Raw genomic sequence first — 13,951 nt, 5'->3', positions numbered from 1 at the left:
TATATTTGTATGGTTTCTATATCTTCTTCATCACTAACTTGGATTTCGGACTGAAATTAATCAGCCACCGCTGTTTGTTGTTCAATGGCTGTTGTGGTTGAAAATTATTAACAAACAAACTGACTTTTCTACCGAAACGATCGGTATCCCCGGTCGAGAAGAAAAACAATTCATCGGGGAAATGGGGGGTGGGGCGGGGAAGAACATTTTTATGATATATTAGAAGACACTAAAATCGATTAAATAAGCCTTTGAAATTTTCGTAATTTCTGGGGTTTCAACCCTGAAACAATTCCAGAAACTTTGAGCGACACCCGGCCACGCCCACTTACGCTCTCCTTGCCCACCCCGTCGGAGACATCATACCCCCATCAGCAAAATCCTGCCGCTACCGGTCCCGTTCAGAAATAAAATTAATTCACTTAGTTTTGTATTGATGCTCTTACTTCGTCATGATCGGAAGGAAACTGTTTGAAATAGCATATACTGACGGTATATCACCAGTTGGCATTACTGCAAATTGCCTAGTAACAGTGAATTAGAGTGAGAAACGTTCCCACACAAGTAGGTTCCCACGATCAGGAGAAGCATGGGAGAAGCAGACACAAGGTCAATCACATACAGTAGTCTTATTCTTTAAACGCCGCCAACTCAGGAATATAGACGTGCTAGTGTCTGATCTGATTCTTTGAACGCCGCCTTCAGGAATATAAACGGGATGCTGCTCCCCAAGGAGGGAATAGCCGACTGCCTTGTTCAGGATACCAACATGTGCTGTGGTTTCAGTAGTTCAGCTGTATTTTTACGAAGTGTTGCTTTTTTGTACGTTTACTTACATGTCATTTTAATTTAGTCATTGATCATCATAATAAAATCATTAACTTTGTTGTTACTATGGCGTTTATGTTTGCTTTCTGTTGTGTGTTATAACAGTTGTTAAACCTTTTTTTTTCAAAGACGTGCACACTCATTCTGTATAAATGAGTAGTATATTGTGGGCCTATCCACTGCAAGACTCTTAATTAAAAATCAACGTAACCATGGGGACGTGTACTTCTACTGTTATTTTCTCAATGAATAGGGCGTTTACAGTTAAAAGCCCTTGATTTTTTAGCAAAGTATTGTGTGTTTAATTATGTTTCTAAGGTTGAAAAAGTCTTTGTAAAAAATGGCGCAGTTTTAAGATGCCGGTCGGAAATTTGAGAGCCGGACAGAGATGACCGGCGAGGGGAGAACCCTGTGATAATTATGAATATTTTATTAACATTTTAACAGAATATTATGTTACAAAAAGATGTTAAAGAGGTTGCCCGTCGGGACGCACCCTATTTTTGGTAGCCCGACGCAGATTAATTGGTTTCCCTGGGACGTCGGGCAGGCGATTCTGCGAGCCCTGATTAATTTTGTTAGCCTTGACAATTGTTCGTGAATCAGTAAAATCTTTAGAAATACCTCTTTAAATGCTCCATAAATGATTACATTTATAATGCACGGTAGTTAATTCGCAGGATTTTCTTAGGTGACAGCTACCGGAGCTAGCCCAGCATATTGGCACCAAGATACCTCTGTGTATACGGTAGAGACATATATACATACATATATATACATATATATACATATATGTATATTCAAGTAATAATAAAATTGTTGTAATAATACTTTCGATATTGTAAATATTTTGTTACAAAAAGCAACTCTGTACGATCAGTGGTTGCCAAGATATTAAATTCACGCAAAGTTGAGGTCAAAGGTCAAAAGCACAAGTTCCGGTCATTTCTAGAGAAAATTGTCCATTATAGTAAATATAAATATGCATGTTTTAAACATTTTTCTGCAAAAAGCAACTCTGTACGACCAGCGGTTTTCTAGATATAGCTCCCTATATTTCCACCCCTAATTTGCATATTTATGCTAATAAGGTCGGCAAAATGGCACTTCCGGTCATTTTTGAATAAAATGTTTCATTAGCGTAAATTAGTGAACAACTTTAAGAAAGAATCAACTTTCTAAGACAAGTGGTTACCAAGATATAAGTACCCTACATTTTCATAACTAATTTGCATATTTTAACTAATTTGCATATGAAGATGTGCGTAAAAAAATTGGCGACTCATTTTATTGGATTCAGCATACTTCAAAGTATATATTCCATCCAAAAAACTAAAATGATCACAAAAATCCCACGGAAGCCCATTTTTCGACATATGCCCCCGGACTTTAACTGCTGTCCCAGTTTGTTTTTTTAATCTTATAAATAATAAAATATGAAAAAAAAATTATTTTATAAGATATACAAATAGTAGATAATCTGAGATTACAAACCCTCGCCCTGCTGTCGCGCCATATCTTTGTATCCACTTGTTGTATTGTAGCGGAGTAATATTATTAGCTATAGCTATTAGGTGAAATGCAGCAGGGCGAGGGTTTGTAATTTTAGATTATCTTGTTGTTGTTGTTGTTGTTATTATTATTATTGTTGTTGTTGTTGTTGTTGTTATTGTTGTTATTGTTATTGTTATTATTATTATTATTATTATTATTATTATTATTATTTGTCAATAAAAATATTACATTAAAACCTAAAAGTACACAGCTTGGCCTAAATGCAAAAACATAATTCAATTTGTTATAAATTCACAACACAAATCTTGGCCAGAAGTGACGCCAGAAATTTGCTGACAAGGGGTCCAACGTGTCCAGCAGAGGAGTCCGAACCAAGGCGACGACCAAATCTCAGTCGATGGCCCGGAATACAAAAATCCTTGTTAGGGTTCGTGGGAAGAAATTTTATGGTTAAATCTGGTCCTAAAGTGTGCTTTTTGTCCACAATATTTGGGATTAGCAATTAAAATAGCGTTATTTGGGTAGGCAAATTATTTTTTTAAAATTATTTTTGGTCCGATAACCTAGCCATTTGTCGGTGACAGGGGGTCCAGGCCTGTCCGACGGGTGAGAAAATGCCCACCCTGCCCTTCCCCTCCCACCTGCTGGCGCCACCACTGATCTCGGCATTGACTTTCGGATGGATGGTGAAGAAGAAACGAATAAATAAATGAATGAATGCATAAATATATGAATATGAAATAAAAATAAATATACAAACGAACGAATTCACACAAACAAGTAAATATGTCTAAATAAATTAAATAGAAATACATATGCATACGTTCTCTCCCGATGAATGAATTGACACAAGGTTCACTCTGCTTCCGAAGCTCGTACACGCTGCACTCGCTGAATTCCAGGTTTTAGTAGATGTGAATGGCTTATAGCAGTAATTACTATACTGAGACCATCCCGACGGACAGGCAGACAACGCACCTTTAAAGGAGTCGATAATATAACAACCACAACTATTGCAATTATTAATACAAAACAAAATCGCTATTCACATGTGTTGGGCATGCATGTGTTTCAATAAAACATTATGTACATGATTTCTTTATCAGCTATTAACAGAACGTCATGATTACCTTTCTGTGAGACAATGTTATTATTGTAGCATAATAAGAAATATTTGTAATTTATATAAAAAGATGACAAAATAAAGAGTCGAAAAACTGAACCACAACACGATGGATTAAGTTAGGGCTTGGGAACCAAGCCCAAGAAATACAGCCTTTTGGGTATCCTAATTGCAAATATATGAAGTTTCTATCACTTTTTAATATATTTTCGGTCTAGGGACCGCGTAGATCTTGACTGGGCTGCACTAGAGTTCCTATAGAGAGAGAGTTGCGACATGAACCGCTTGTTGAGTGTCATATTGTGCCATTGTATGCGTATGAACACTATGTTACAGTGTGACGACTGCATAATTATCAGGCAATTGAAAAAAAATAAATAAATACAAATATATACGGTAAGAACATTTTTGTCATTTGGTAATAAATATCTGTTCATTAACGCTTGCTTGAAATTTATAACAAAAGTAAAAAAAAAATTGATTCTCAATAGGCTATTAATAATTATTAACATAATAGGCCTACCCGTGCTCAGCACGGTGTTGAATGAGTCGGGAAAGGTGGCGATCGTGTACATTGTTGAATAGGGAAGTTGAGGAGGCAATCGTTGTGAATGTTATGGTTACCATGTCATTATTTTTCTGAAGGATGTCTTTGTAGTTAATGTTTTGAGAGTCTTTGCAGCACACTGTAGTCCTTGTGAGGAATTATTGTGCAGTGTGATCAAGGGTGGATCGAGAATGTTTCAAAGGGGGGAAGGGGCGCACAACAGTTTCAATAATTAAATAAGCGAATAGCACGTATTGCATTGAAATTTTTTTTAAATTCCCCTCCCAGTGACATCCCTCTCCCCTACTGGATCTTCCCCTGTTGCTTTGGGCTACCCTCTAGTAAGTACAGCAATATACAGTAGGCCTGGCCTAGTTGAGCATGAGAGAAATGTTTGTCCTGAATCAAGAAGGTGGATGCATGTAAGGCTTATCTGAACTACTGACATTTCGGATTAGTAATCCGAAATAACGAATTACTAATTCGAAATATCGAATTACTTAATTAGAAATAACGAATTACTAACTCGAAATAACGAATTAGTAATACAAAATAAAGAATTACTAACTCGAAATAACGAATTACTGAGTGAATTTTCAAGAGCCAGTACACATGTGACAAAGATGTGTTTGATCTTTGTTCGATATTAATGAGAGAAAGACAACTGTCTCAACCAAATAATCCTGAAGTGAGTCTGTATTTGTATAATGTTTTACGAATTGCAATAACTGAATTACTTTGAGAATGAAGCTGGGTTTTTTTTTTTCTCAATAAACAGTATGTACAGTAACAGGTACAACAAAAATTACTGCAACAAAAAAGATTTAAGTTTATACATAAACAAAAATTAAAGAAAAACTTAGGCCTATAATTATTTTCAGCTGTCTCGATTTTAATGAAAATATTTTTTATTAATAATGCAAAAACAGACATTATACAGTACACTATAATTTATGATAAACTAGACTTTTTTCCCAGTATAGCTCAGCAAGACATAATCACCCATACTAATAGCTATTTATTGAGATCCTGTGTAAATACTGTTTTTCTTTCTTTTCTCACTGTAGTAAATAATGAATAGATTATTAAATACATGCCAATATTAAATGGACAATTATGTTAGTTTTTTTTTTTTTAATTTTTAACGCTATTATGACAGCATGATTCATGTGTTCCTTTCAAAATTACTGAAACCGAGTGAAACGTGTGAAAACTATGGCAAGACGCTACCCCGTCCCAACTCTCTCTTTATGCCTAGGCCTACGTCCTCGCTCCTGAGTAATTCGTTATTTCGAGTTAGTAATTCGTTATTTCGGATTAATAATCCGAAATTTCGAATTAGTAATTCGTTATTTCGGATTACTAATCCGAAATTTCGAATTAGTAATTCGTTATTTCGAGTTAGTAATTCGAAATAACGAATTACTAATTCGAAATTTCGGATTAGTAATCCGAAAGAACGAGTTACTAATTCGAAATAACGGATTACTAATCCGTTATTTCGGATTACTAATCCGAAATTTCGGATTACATTTTGATGATTTTATATACTTGAGTGGCACGAATAGGCTTTCGTAGTAAACCTTCCTGACGTGTTGACGTAAATTCAAGGTATTGATTGGTGGAGCTGGCTGACCGTATCTATCTTAATCCACTAACTAAATCAACCCGGATTCGAGAGATAGAGAATAGGCCCTAGGTATGCTAACCAGTGGCGGCTCTATAGGATATATCTTCTGGGGGAAGGCGCGTAACAGGGGTCTTGTGTCAGTGGGGTGCAAAGGTAATAATTTTCCTGGGTTGTAATTTATCATACTCAACACACCCCCAACCCCCATATAGAAAACAATACGACATAGGCTTATCTTATTTGGGGATACAAGCATTATTTTAATATAAATTCTGTGTACTTAATAGTATTACAACGTTTAGGTCTAAGCCCAAATAACAGTATACCAGTAGTTTTGCAAAATTATTTTCTTTTAAAATTAAAGCCCCATTCCCGGCAAGATTTCAGTTGTTAAGAAAAATCTGATTTTTATGTAATGTTATAAAGATTTATAAAATGTAATACGAAATATCTAATTTAACTGAATTTAGACATTCCCTCAAACATGAAAAAAATGTAAAATAAAACTGAAATTTGATTTTTTTGTTTTCACACAAAAAACAATGCGTATGGATTTTTCAAGCTTGATTTTGCGATAGGTCTGCTTAGAAATTAGGCGCCGAAAACATTAGCATATCCAACACTGCTAGGCTAGGCCTAGCTAGCCTTACCTCGATTTAGGCCGACATGATATTTTCCGTTGCGTGTATTGGCACTTGTGAAATATAATGTTTCATAGGAATTATTTCAAATCTGGTAAAAAAATTATTCTGACCGAGATTTTGACAAACACATCTCAGGCCTACTCGATCGATCGCAGAGTGCGCGAGATTCGAAGTAAAACCAATTTCATACAGATGGCGCATTTTTTTGACTGTATAAAGTATACATAAAACATTCGTCGAGAAAATGGTACAGTAATCTGCTATGAAAATAGTCTGTATTTCTCATATTTTTTATTCTTTTGCGTAAAACTAAAATGTATACCAATATTTTTCCATTGTTTATAATAAATAGAGTAATGCATATGCATTTTTTCAAAAAAAAAAAAAAAGTTTTTTTGAATGAAATTTTGCCGGGAATTGAGCTTTAATTATTATATATACATTGCATATCTCTTTTTATTTGTTGTACATTTTTTCGGCATTTGATTTTATTTTTTGATTATGTTATTGGATTAATATAATTTTTGTTTTTTAATTCAATTTCTGTTTCTTTTATTAAACATCACCTCACAGCTATTGCTGCATTAAATATTACAATTTGTAAGAAAAAACATCAAAATAATAGCATAAGGAAAAAAGGACATCTAAAAACAACCATCAAACAGTAACAGTAATAGAACACTAAAATTAGAAAATAAAAAACCTGTATTGATTGAATTAAGGTGTTTTTACTGTCTAATGACAATTATTATTATTATGCCTATTGTTATTATTATTAGGCTTATATACTATTAATTTATTCATTTAAAGTTGATATAAGTATAAAGTTTTGAATTTTGGTTGCTGATACGTCACACGTCTTAGATTCATAATTTCATTATCAAACTATCAGTAATCAAACTACTGGTAATTAAACTTCTGTAATAAAACATGTAGGCCTAATAAATAAATTTTATATTAAATTATTTACAATATTATTAGTACATGAACATTTAGAATTTTTTACATTTCCCTGGTATAGTCCACATCGTTTGCTTTTTTAATTTACAATATAACACATAAACATACCAGACATACACATTTATTTAAGTTATAATTCCAACGATTTTTTTTAAATTTATTTTTTATTTATTTTTTTTGTTACAGTACTGTAATCATAAACAAGGTAGTCGCAATACGTCCATACGCGTAATATAAATTAATCGTGATCCCACGCGCTTGGGCCTACGAGCAACAGGGAGTCAAAACTCTGCGCTAATACTACAGTTCGAATGTATCGGCTGAGATTTGTGGAGTACAATTCAAAAAACAAATATAGGTCTAATAATGAATTATCGTGATGTTAAATAGACAATGTTAGCTATCAAGGAGCGACGTTGTTTTTCATTGGGACCTTCGTCCCTTCAAGGCTAGGCCTATACTATCCTAGCTAGTCTAGGCCTAGAGTAGGATAAGGCTAGCGCGACATGCGGACGTTGGTACGTGTTGGTTACCGTAGTCTACAAACGTCGCCTAAAGTAATTGATTTTACCCGGCAGAACGAAAGAAGGAAACTCCGCTTTTCAGTCGTCTAGGCCCTTGTTTTTTGACAAACAATGACCTTTTAGAGGTCAAATTGCTGTCAAGAATATGAATTGGCTGCTTCGCAGTAATAAGAAGGACATGCAACGATTTCCAGCTAGCGTGACTAATTAGTCTTCAGCCAATCAGAGATAAGCGGTAATTGGAAACTTCAAAGCGTTTTCTTATCGCAGCCCACTGTCGCGAGCGCCTTTGAATTAACTCGCCTTTTCCGTCTATAGGACACCTTCTATCGGTGAATATTGAACGAGTAAAGCAACGAATTTTACTGACGTCATTAGTTTGGGTTCATTGAGAATGAATTTGACATATTCGATAACCTTTAGTGTTAGCTTTTTGTGTGCAGAGGATCGAAGATTCATAGCTACAAGTACCAAAAAAAAAGATTTTAGATACGTAAGATTATTCAGTTTGTTTGTGATCGATTTTTCTTGAAAATATGAGAATTTGGTGCCATTTAAATGCATTTTTGCAACTGTTTCTTACGACTCTCCGCAAAACCCTTATTAATAGGTCCATGGTATAACCAAATATACTAGAAAAGATAGAGTTCTCCACAGCGAAAAAAAGGAATACAAACAATAGGGCGCCCCGTACGACTGGATCTAAACAAACTTCTACCAAACTTTCGTTATTACCAATTCGTCGCGTATTTAATTGTCAATTCTCAATTAAAAATTGTACACCGCGATGCGCTACAGACGTCAATCAGCATTTGGTTGCTCAGCTCAAAAAAGGAACTTGTAATTAAAATGAAAAAAAAAATCTATATTTTATAATAATAATAACAGGTCAATTTATAAGGCGTAAATAAACAAGGTCTCTAAGCACCAAATAATAATAATAATAATAATAATAATAATAATAATAATAACAAACAATAATAATAATAATAATAATAATAACAAACAATAATAATAATAATAATAATAATAATAATAATAATAACAAACAATAACAATAATAATAATGACATTGAAGCGTTCGTAAAATGTTCGTCACTGGTGCTGGGAACAGTCACAAAAGTGGGGGTGGGGCCAGGACCACCAGTAGAAAAAGTGGGTGTTAATAATATTAATTCTAAAAAGAAAATCATTTACTGCTAAAACACGACGAATAAACCTATATCGGACGTACCTGATTTTTGTGGACAGCAAACAATTAAAAGCATTAAGACAAATCACAGACCAGTTTAAATCAGGATTGTTAAAACGGTGCTGGCCCATTTCAATTCATTTTTTAATACAATATGAATGAATCATTTTACAAATATTATTAGATTTAACAAGCGCAGAAAGCATCTCATCTTGATTACTTTCTTTATCTTTTTAATATCAGTAGCATGTTTCCAACCATCTGGAGTAGCATGCACTATAGAAAAATATTCCATAAAGTTACAATTTATTTAAAATTTATTCTGGAACTCAACATAAGGCATATACCCTGGTAGCCAGACCAGGTTTTGTATGCACTTTGAGATCAAGAAAATTTGACTTCAGAAATTGGTTTAGAGTGGTCGAAAGAATCATTTTCAAAATGTGGCGAAAGGTCAAAAGGTCATGGTTAAAGGTCATAGATAGGGTTGTCATATCTCCGCAACCACTAGTAGTAGTGTCAATGTGTTGGCACACCGAGCGGTTGGCGCACCGGTTGTGGCTTGGACTCCCAACCTTGAAGTCGGGGGTTCGAAACTCTGGCTGGGCAAATCGCTTGTGTCATTGGGCAAGGCACTTTATCCACCCAGGAGTACAAGTGGGTACCTGGTAGGTTCCAACACAACCTGCGCTGATTACTAGCTGCAATTTATGGAATGATAATATAATTTCATTTACTAATTTAATTTGGTGTTTCAATGTGTTCCATATGTGTATCCAATGACCGGGGTAGTAATGTGAAGCACTTAGAGGCCTTGTAAAGGCATGAAGCGCTATATAAGAACGACATATTATTATTATATTATAATGTGTTTGGAACATTAATGTTTCTATTTGGTCTAATAGAAAAGTTTGCTAGAAAATGACCGGAAAAGATGTTTTCGACCTTTGACATTTTTCAAATGTCATGCTGTATTTATTAAGTCCTTATTATCTCCACAACCACTGTCCTTATTATCTCCTCAACCATTTGTCAACACCAGCCGCATGTGATAAATGCCTTGTAACAAGGGTGAATTGTCAGATCGCCATATTTGTTTTAACAAAAGGTTCCGAAAAGTAAACAGAAACATGTGTAAATGAATAATTTGGGATAACAAGATTGGGATGTCTTCTTTGAAGGAGCTACGTTAAATGGAGCAACGGAAGCAATTTCATATTATATTGATTTTTGTGTCAAGTCTGTTGTTCAAGAAAAGCAAATCAAAGTATATCCGAACAACAAACCATGGCTCAATGGAAGTATTAAGAAATTATTCCAAAGAAATAGATTAGGATTAAAACCTGTCTCTTATACACATCTAGATGTGTATAAGAGACAGGGACTGGACGTATGTTATATCCAAGGATGCGGACAAATAGAATTTGTAAATCATTTCTCCCAAGCGCTATGAGACAATTTAATAAAATGTGGAAAAGATAGGCCTATGCTGTATTCCCCAATCTGCTTGCCTTTGCAAAAGCTGATTTTTCACAGAATGTTTAACCAATTTTAACTCCTTTTTAATGTTTTTTGCCTTTTTAACCTTTTAGCAGACTTTTATTGTTTTTACAGTTTTGCTGTTTCCTCTGTGATTTTATCTTTTGTGTCTTGTTTTAACTTACATTTTAACTGTGAACAAACAAGAAGAATTTCAAACCATGTTCTCACTGTGTTTGACAATAAAACTTGAATTGAATTGAACAAGGAAGTCTCTACAGTAATTATGTATAGGTATAGGCATATGCATTTAAATCATGTCAAATGGCATTTCCGGTCATTTTTTAGCAAACTGTTCTGTTACACCAAATAGAAACACGAATGTTCTTAAAAAATTGACACCATAACTAACTCTCTAATAATAATAACAAACAATAATAATAATAATAATAATAATAATAATAATAATAATAATAATAATAATAATAATAATAACAAACAATAACAATAATAATAATGACATTGAAGCGTTCGTAAAATGTTCGTCACTGGTGCTGGAAACAGTCATAACTAACTCTCCACCACCAGTGGTTGTGGAGATACGGGAATTCTGTGGCTATGAACGGCTTTCCGGTCGTATTTTAGTAAAATGCTCTATTAGAGCAAATAGAAACATGAGTATTCCGAACAAATTGGCACCAAAATTTACTCTCTACACCACCAGTGGTTGTGGAGATAATAAGGACCCATTAACTATAACATTTGAAACATGTCAAAGGTCAAAAATATCATTTCCGGTCATTTTCTAGCAAACTTCTCTATTAGACCAAATAGAAACATTAATGTTCCGAACATATTGACACCACATTTAACTCTTTACCACAAGTGGTTGCGGAGATATAATTACCCTATTGCTATGACTTTAAAACGTGTCAAAGATTAGAAACAGCATTTCCAATCATTTTTTAGCAAAATGTTCTATTAGAGCAAATAGAAACATGAATGTTCTGCACCAAAATTAACTCTCTACCACCAGTAGTTGCGGAGATATGACAGCACTATAGCTATGACGTTTAACCCTGACCTTTTGACCTTTCGCCACATTTTGAAAATGTGTTACCAAGCAAAAATGATTCTTGGACCACCCTAATCCAAAGTCAAATTCTCCGGAACTTAAAGTGCATACAAAACATGTTCTGGCTACTAGGGTAATAAATTCGCCCCTCATTCATACTCGTTCATACCATTTAGATTTAAAAGAGGTCCTACCACCTATTTTTACCAATGAATTATTCCATATAATTTGATTTTGGAAACCAGAATACGGTATCGCAAATGTAACATCACACCATGAACTAAAAACATCTTTAATAAATATATTATTACTAATAGTAGAAATGCATTTTTCTGTTGACCTAAGATTGCAGTGCCAAGCAAGTTTGCTCTCCACATGTTTCAAATGATAAACTGATTCCCCAGATGAGAACCACTCTACGCCCCTGGTCATCAAAGTTGAAAATGAAATATTTCCACACAGGGAAACTATAAAACTGGGGACCGTCGAAGAGAAATATAATTTGTCAGGGAGGAAAAATCTGTTAATTTTTTTTTCAAAATGTTAGACTCAAAAATAAATTTGATAGGCGTTTCAAATCCCTAAACTGACGGAGTTTCTGGAGGTGTTTTCCCCTTAAGACCAATCTGAGGGGTTCTCATGGATTGCGCCTGGCCCCACACAGTTATACTCCCGTCTGGGAAATCGGCCTTCACGTCGGAACATCGGAACACCCTTTCCAGTCAGAGGCATTGATTGTCGTCGGGAAAATCCTGACACCACCCATGCTTTGAGAAGTATGATTTCAACTATACATTTAATAACACACATAGGCCTACTAATTCTTACCTGATACAAATAACGACCACACAAGAGCTCGTAAAATAATTTTCCGAGACATAGGCCCAGCCATTCCTGTACCTTTGACACATCAGTATCATAGTAGTACACGGTCGCATTTTTTCAATAGTCAGCAATGGCATTCATGTACTTTATCACTGTATAAATCTATTAAGGTAAATAATAAATATAATATTATTTACAAAGGTTTAGATAAGAATTAATTCAAAGCTCAAAGAGTTGTAGAGCCAACAACAGCTTTAACGCCATGAATTAACCAATTGTACGTGGTGGTGGGAAAATATTTAGTTGTGGCCAGATTTAAACAAATGGACTTTTTTAATATAATGTTATGCCCGTGATGGAAGCTTAGGCCTAATAATATTGAGAATTTTAATCTGGAGAGTTATATTAAATGTTTTAAACTTACATAAGCCTCCTTTCGCACTTTTGTAATTATTTCTTTTTACTTGTTTGTAATTTTGTGTGTAGAGATATTGAATAAAGTGGAATCGAAATGGAAAATGGAAATTCTCTTCTAACAAAGCAAAATCACTCTTTGGGATGCTCTAACCAATTAGGAATTCCTCCACGCTCTATCACACAAGCGTTGACTAGTTTAATATTTATTTGACATTACACTTTTACAACAGTGGCAGCACACAAGAAAGTGGCGCAGTCAAACTTAAACTAGTGAACAAAGAGGAAAACAACAACTTAAAGCTAAACAAATAAAAGAACTTAACTATATAAAATACAATTTAGAGTTTAAATAAATCATAAACATCCCTCACCCTCCCCACACAAATAATGTACATAATACACATTACGTGCATACGTATATACTCATTCATACATACATACATACATACATACTGTACATATTTACACACATATATACACAATAAAATAATATACATAAATACATATACCAGTATGTAGAAACGGTTGCGTTTCTGTAGAGTTTTGTAAGTGAAAATAGGTGGCGCACAGCGAAATGCCCAGTTGTCAGAACCACGCTAATGATCGTGTTGCTATGAGTATTGTGTATGTGTAATGACAGGAGCAAACGGTACATTACTCGACCGTTTCTAAAGTTATTGGTTAGAATCCTAACTAACGGATTAAATGTAAGTTTATAAGAGTAATTTGTAGGGCAGTGATGATAATTGGTTTACAATAACAAGAGGTGGGAGTATCTCTCCATTATAGGCCTAGACCTAGCTAGATATTACTGTCATACACGGGGCCGATGTGCGTTGTGTGTATTACTAGGCCTACTACACTATGAACGGGAAACGTGCGATTGGGCTCTGACCAGGATCATAATTATGAGCTTAAGTTGATTTAGTCCTAATCAGTATAGGTACTCAGGATGCTATAAGATGATTGTTATAATTATAATTCTAACGCTTGTTGGTAATGTTCGATTTATATAGTACTGTATAGTTTATTGAGATATTGTTTAAGGTTGATGTTCCTTGTTTAGGCTAACCTGTTCAGGAGGTGATCGGATGTTGACTGTTAATTGACTGATCACACATTATGCTAACCTGTTTGTAGGAAACACAGCAAAGTAGTAAGTCTTCATTTATTGCAGGAAAACCGTATTATG

At 34.4% G+C, this 13,951-nt stretch overlaps 1 protein-coding gene across 1 annotated transcript in view; it reads right to left on the bottom strand.

Moving 5' to 3' along the window:
• LOC117102406 (E-selectin-like) overlaps positions 1–12,424 on the bottom strand; it is a 29,885-nt gene extending 17,461 nt beyond the window's left edge. The window contains exons 1-2 of the mRNA XM_033242659.1: positions 12,346–12,424; positions 3,167–3,321 (exon numbers count right to left, since the gene is read on the bottom strand). Of these exons, the coding sequence (XP_033098550.1) occupies positions 3,167–3,321; positions 12,346–12,409 (219 nt within the window). The 5' untranslated portion in view covers positions 12,410–12,424. The remainder of the gene's footprint in view (positions 1–3,166; positions 3,322–12,345) is intronic.
• Between the last annotated feature and the right edge of the window lie 1,527 nt (positions 12,425–13,951).

The sequence above is a fragment of the Anneissia japonica genome, unplaced genomic scaffold (genome assembly GCF_011630105.1).
Source record: "Anneissia japonica isolate Jap-2015-1 unplaced genomic scaffold, ASM1163010v1 scaffold287839_len198389_cov133, whole genome shotgun sequence".
NCBI lineage: Eukaryota > Metazoa > Echinodermata > Crinoidea > Comatulida > Comatulidae > Anneissia > Anneissia japonica.
The sequence above is the reverse complement of the archived record's forward strand: the minus strand, read 5'-3'. Positions and strand labels throughout refer to the sequence as shown.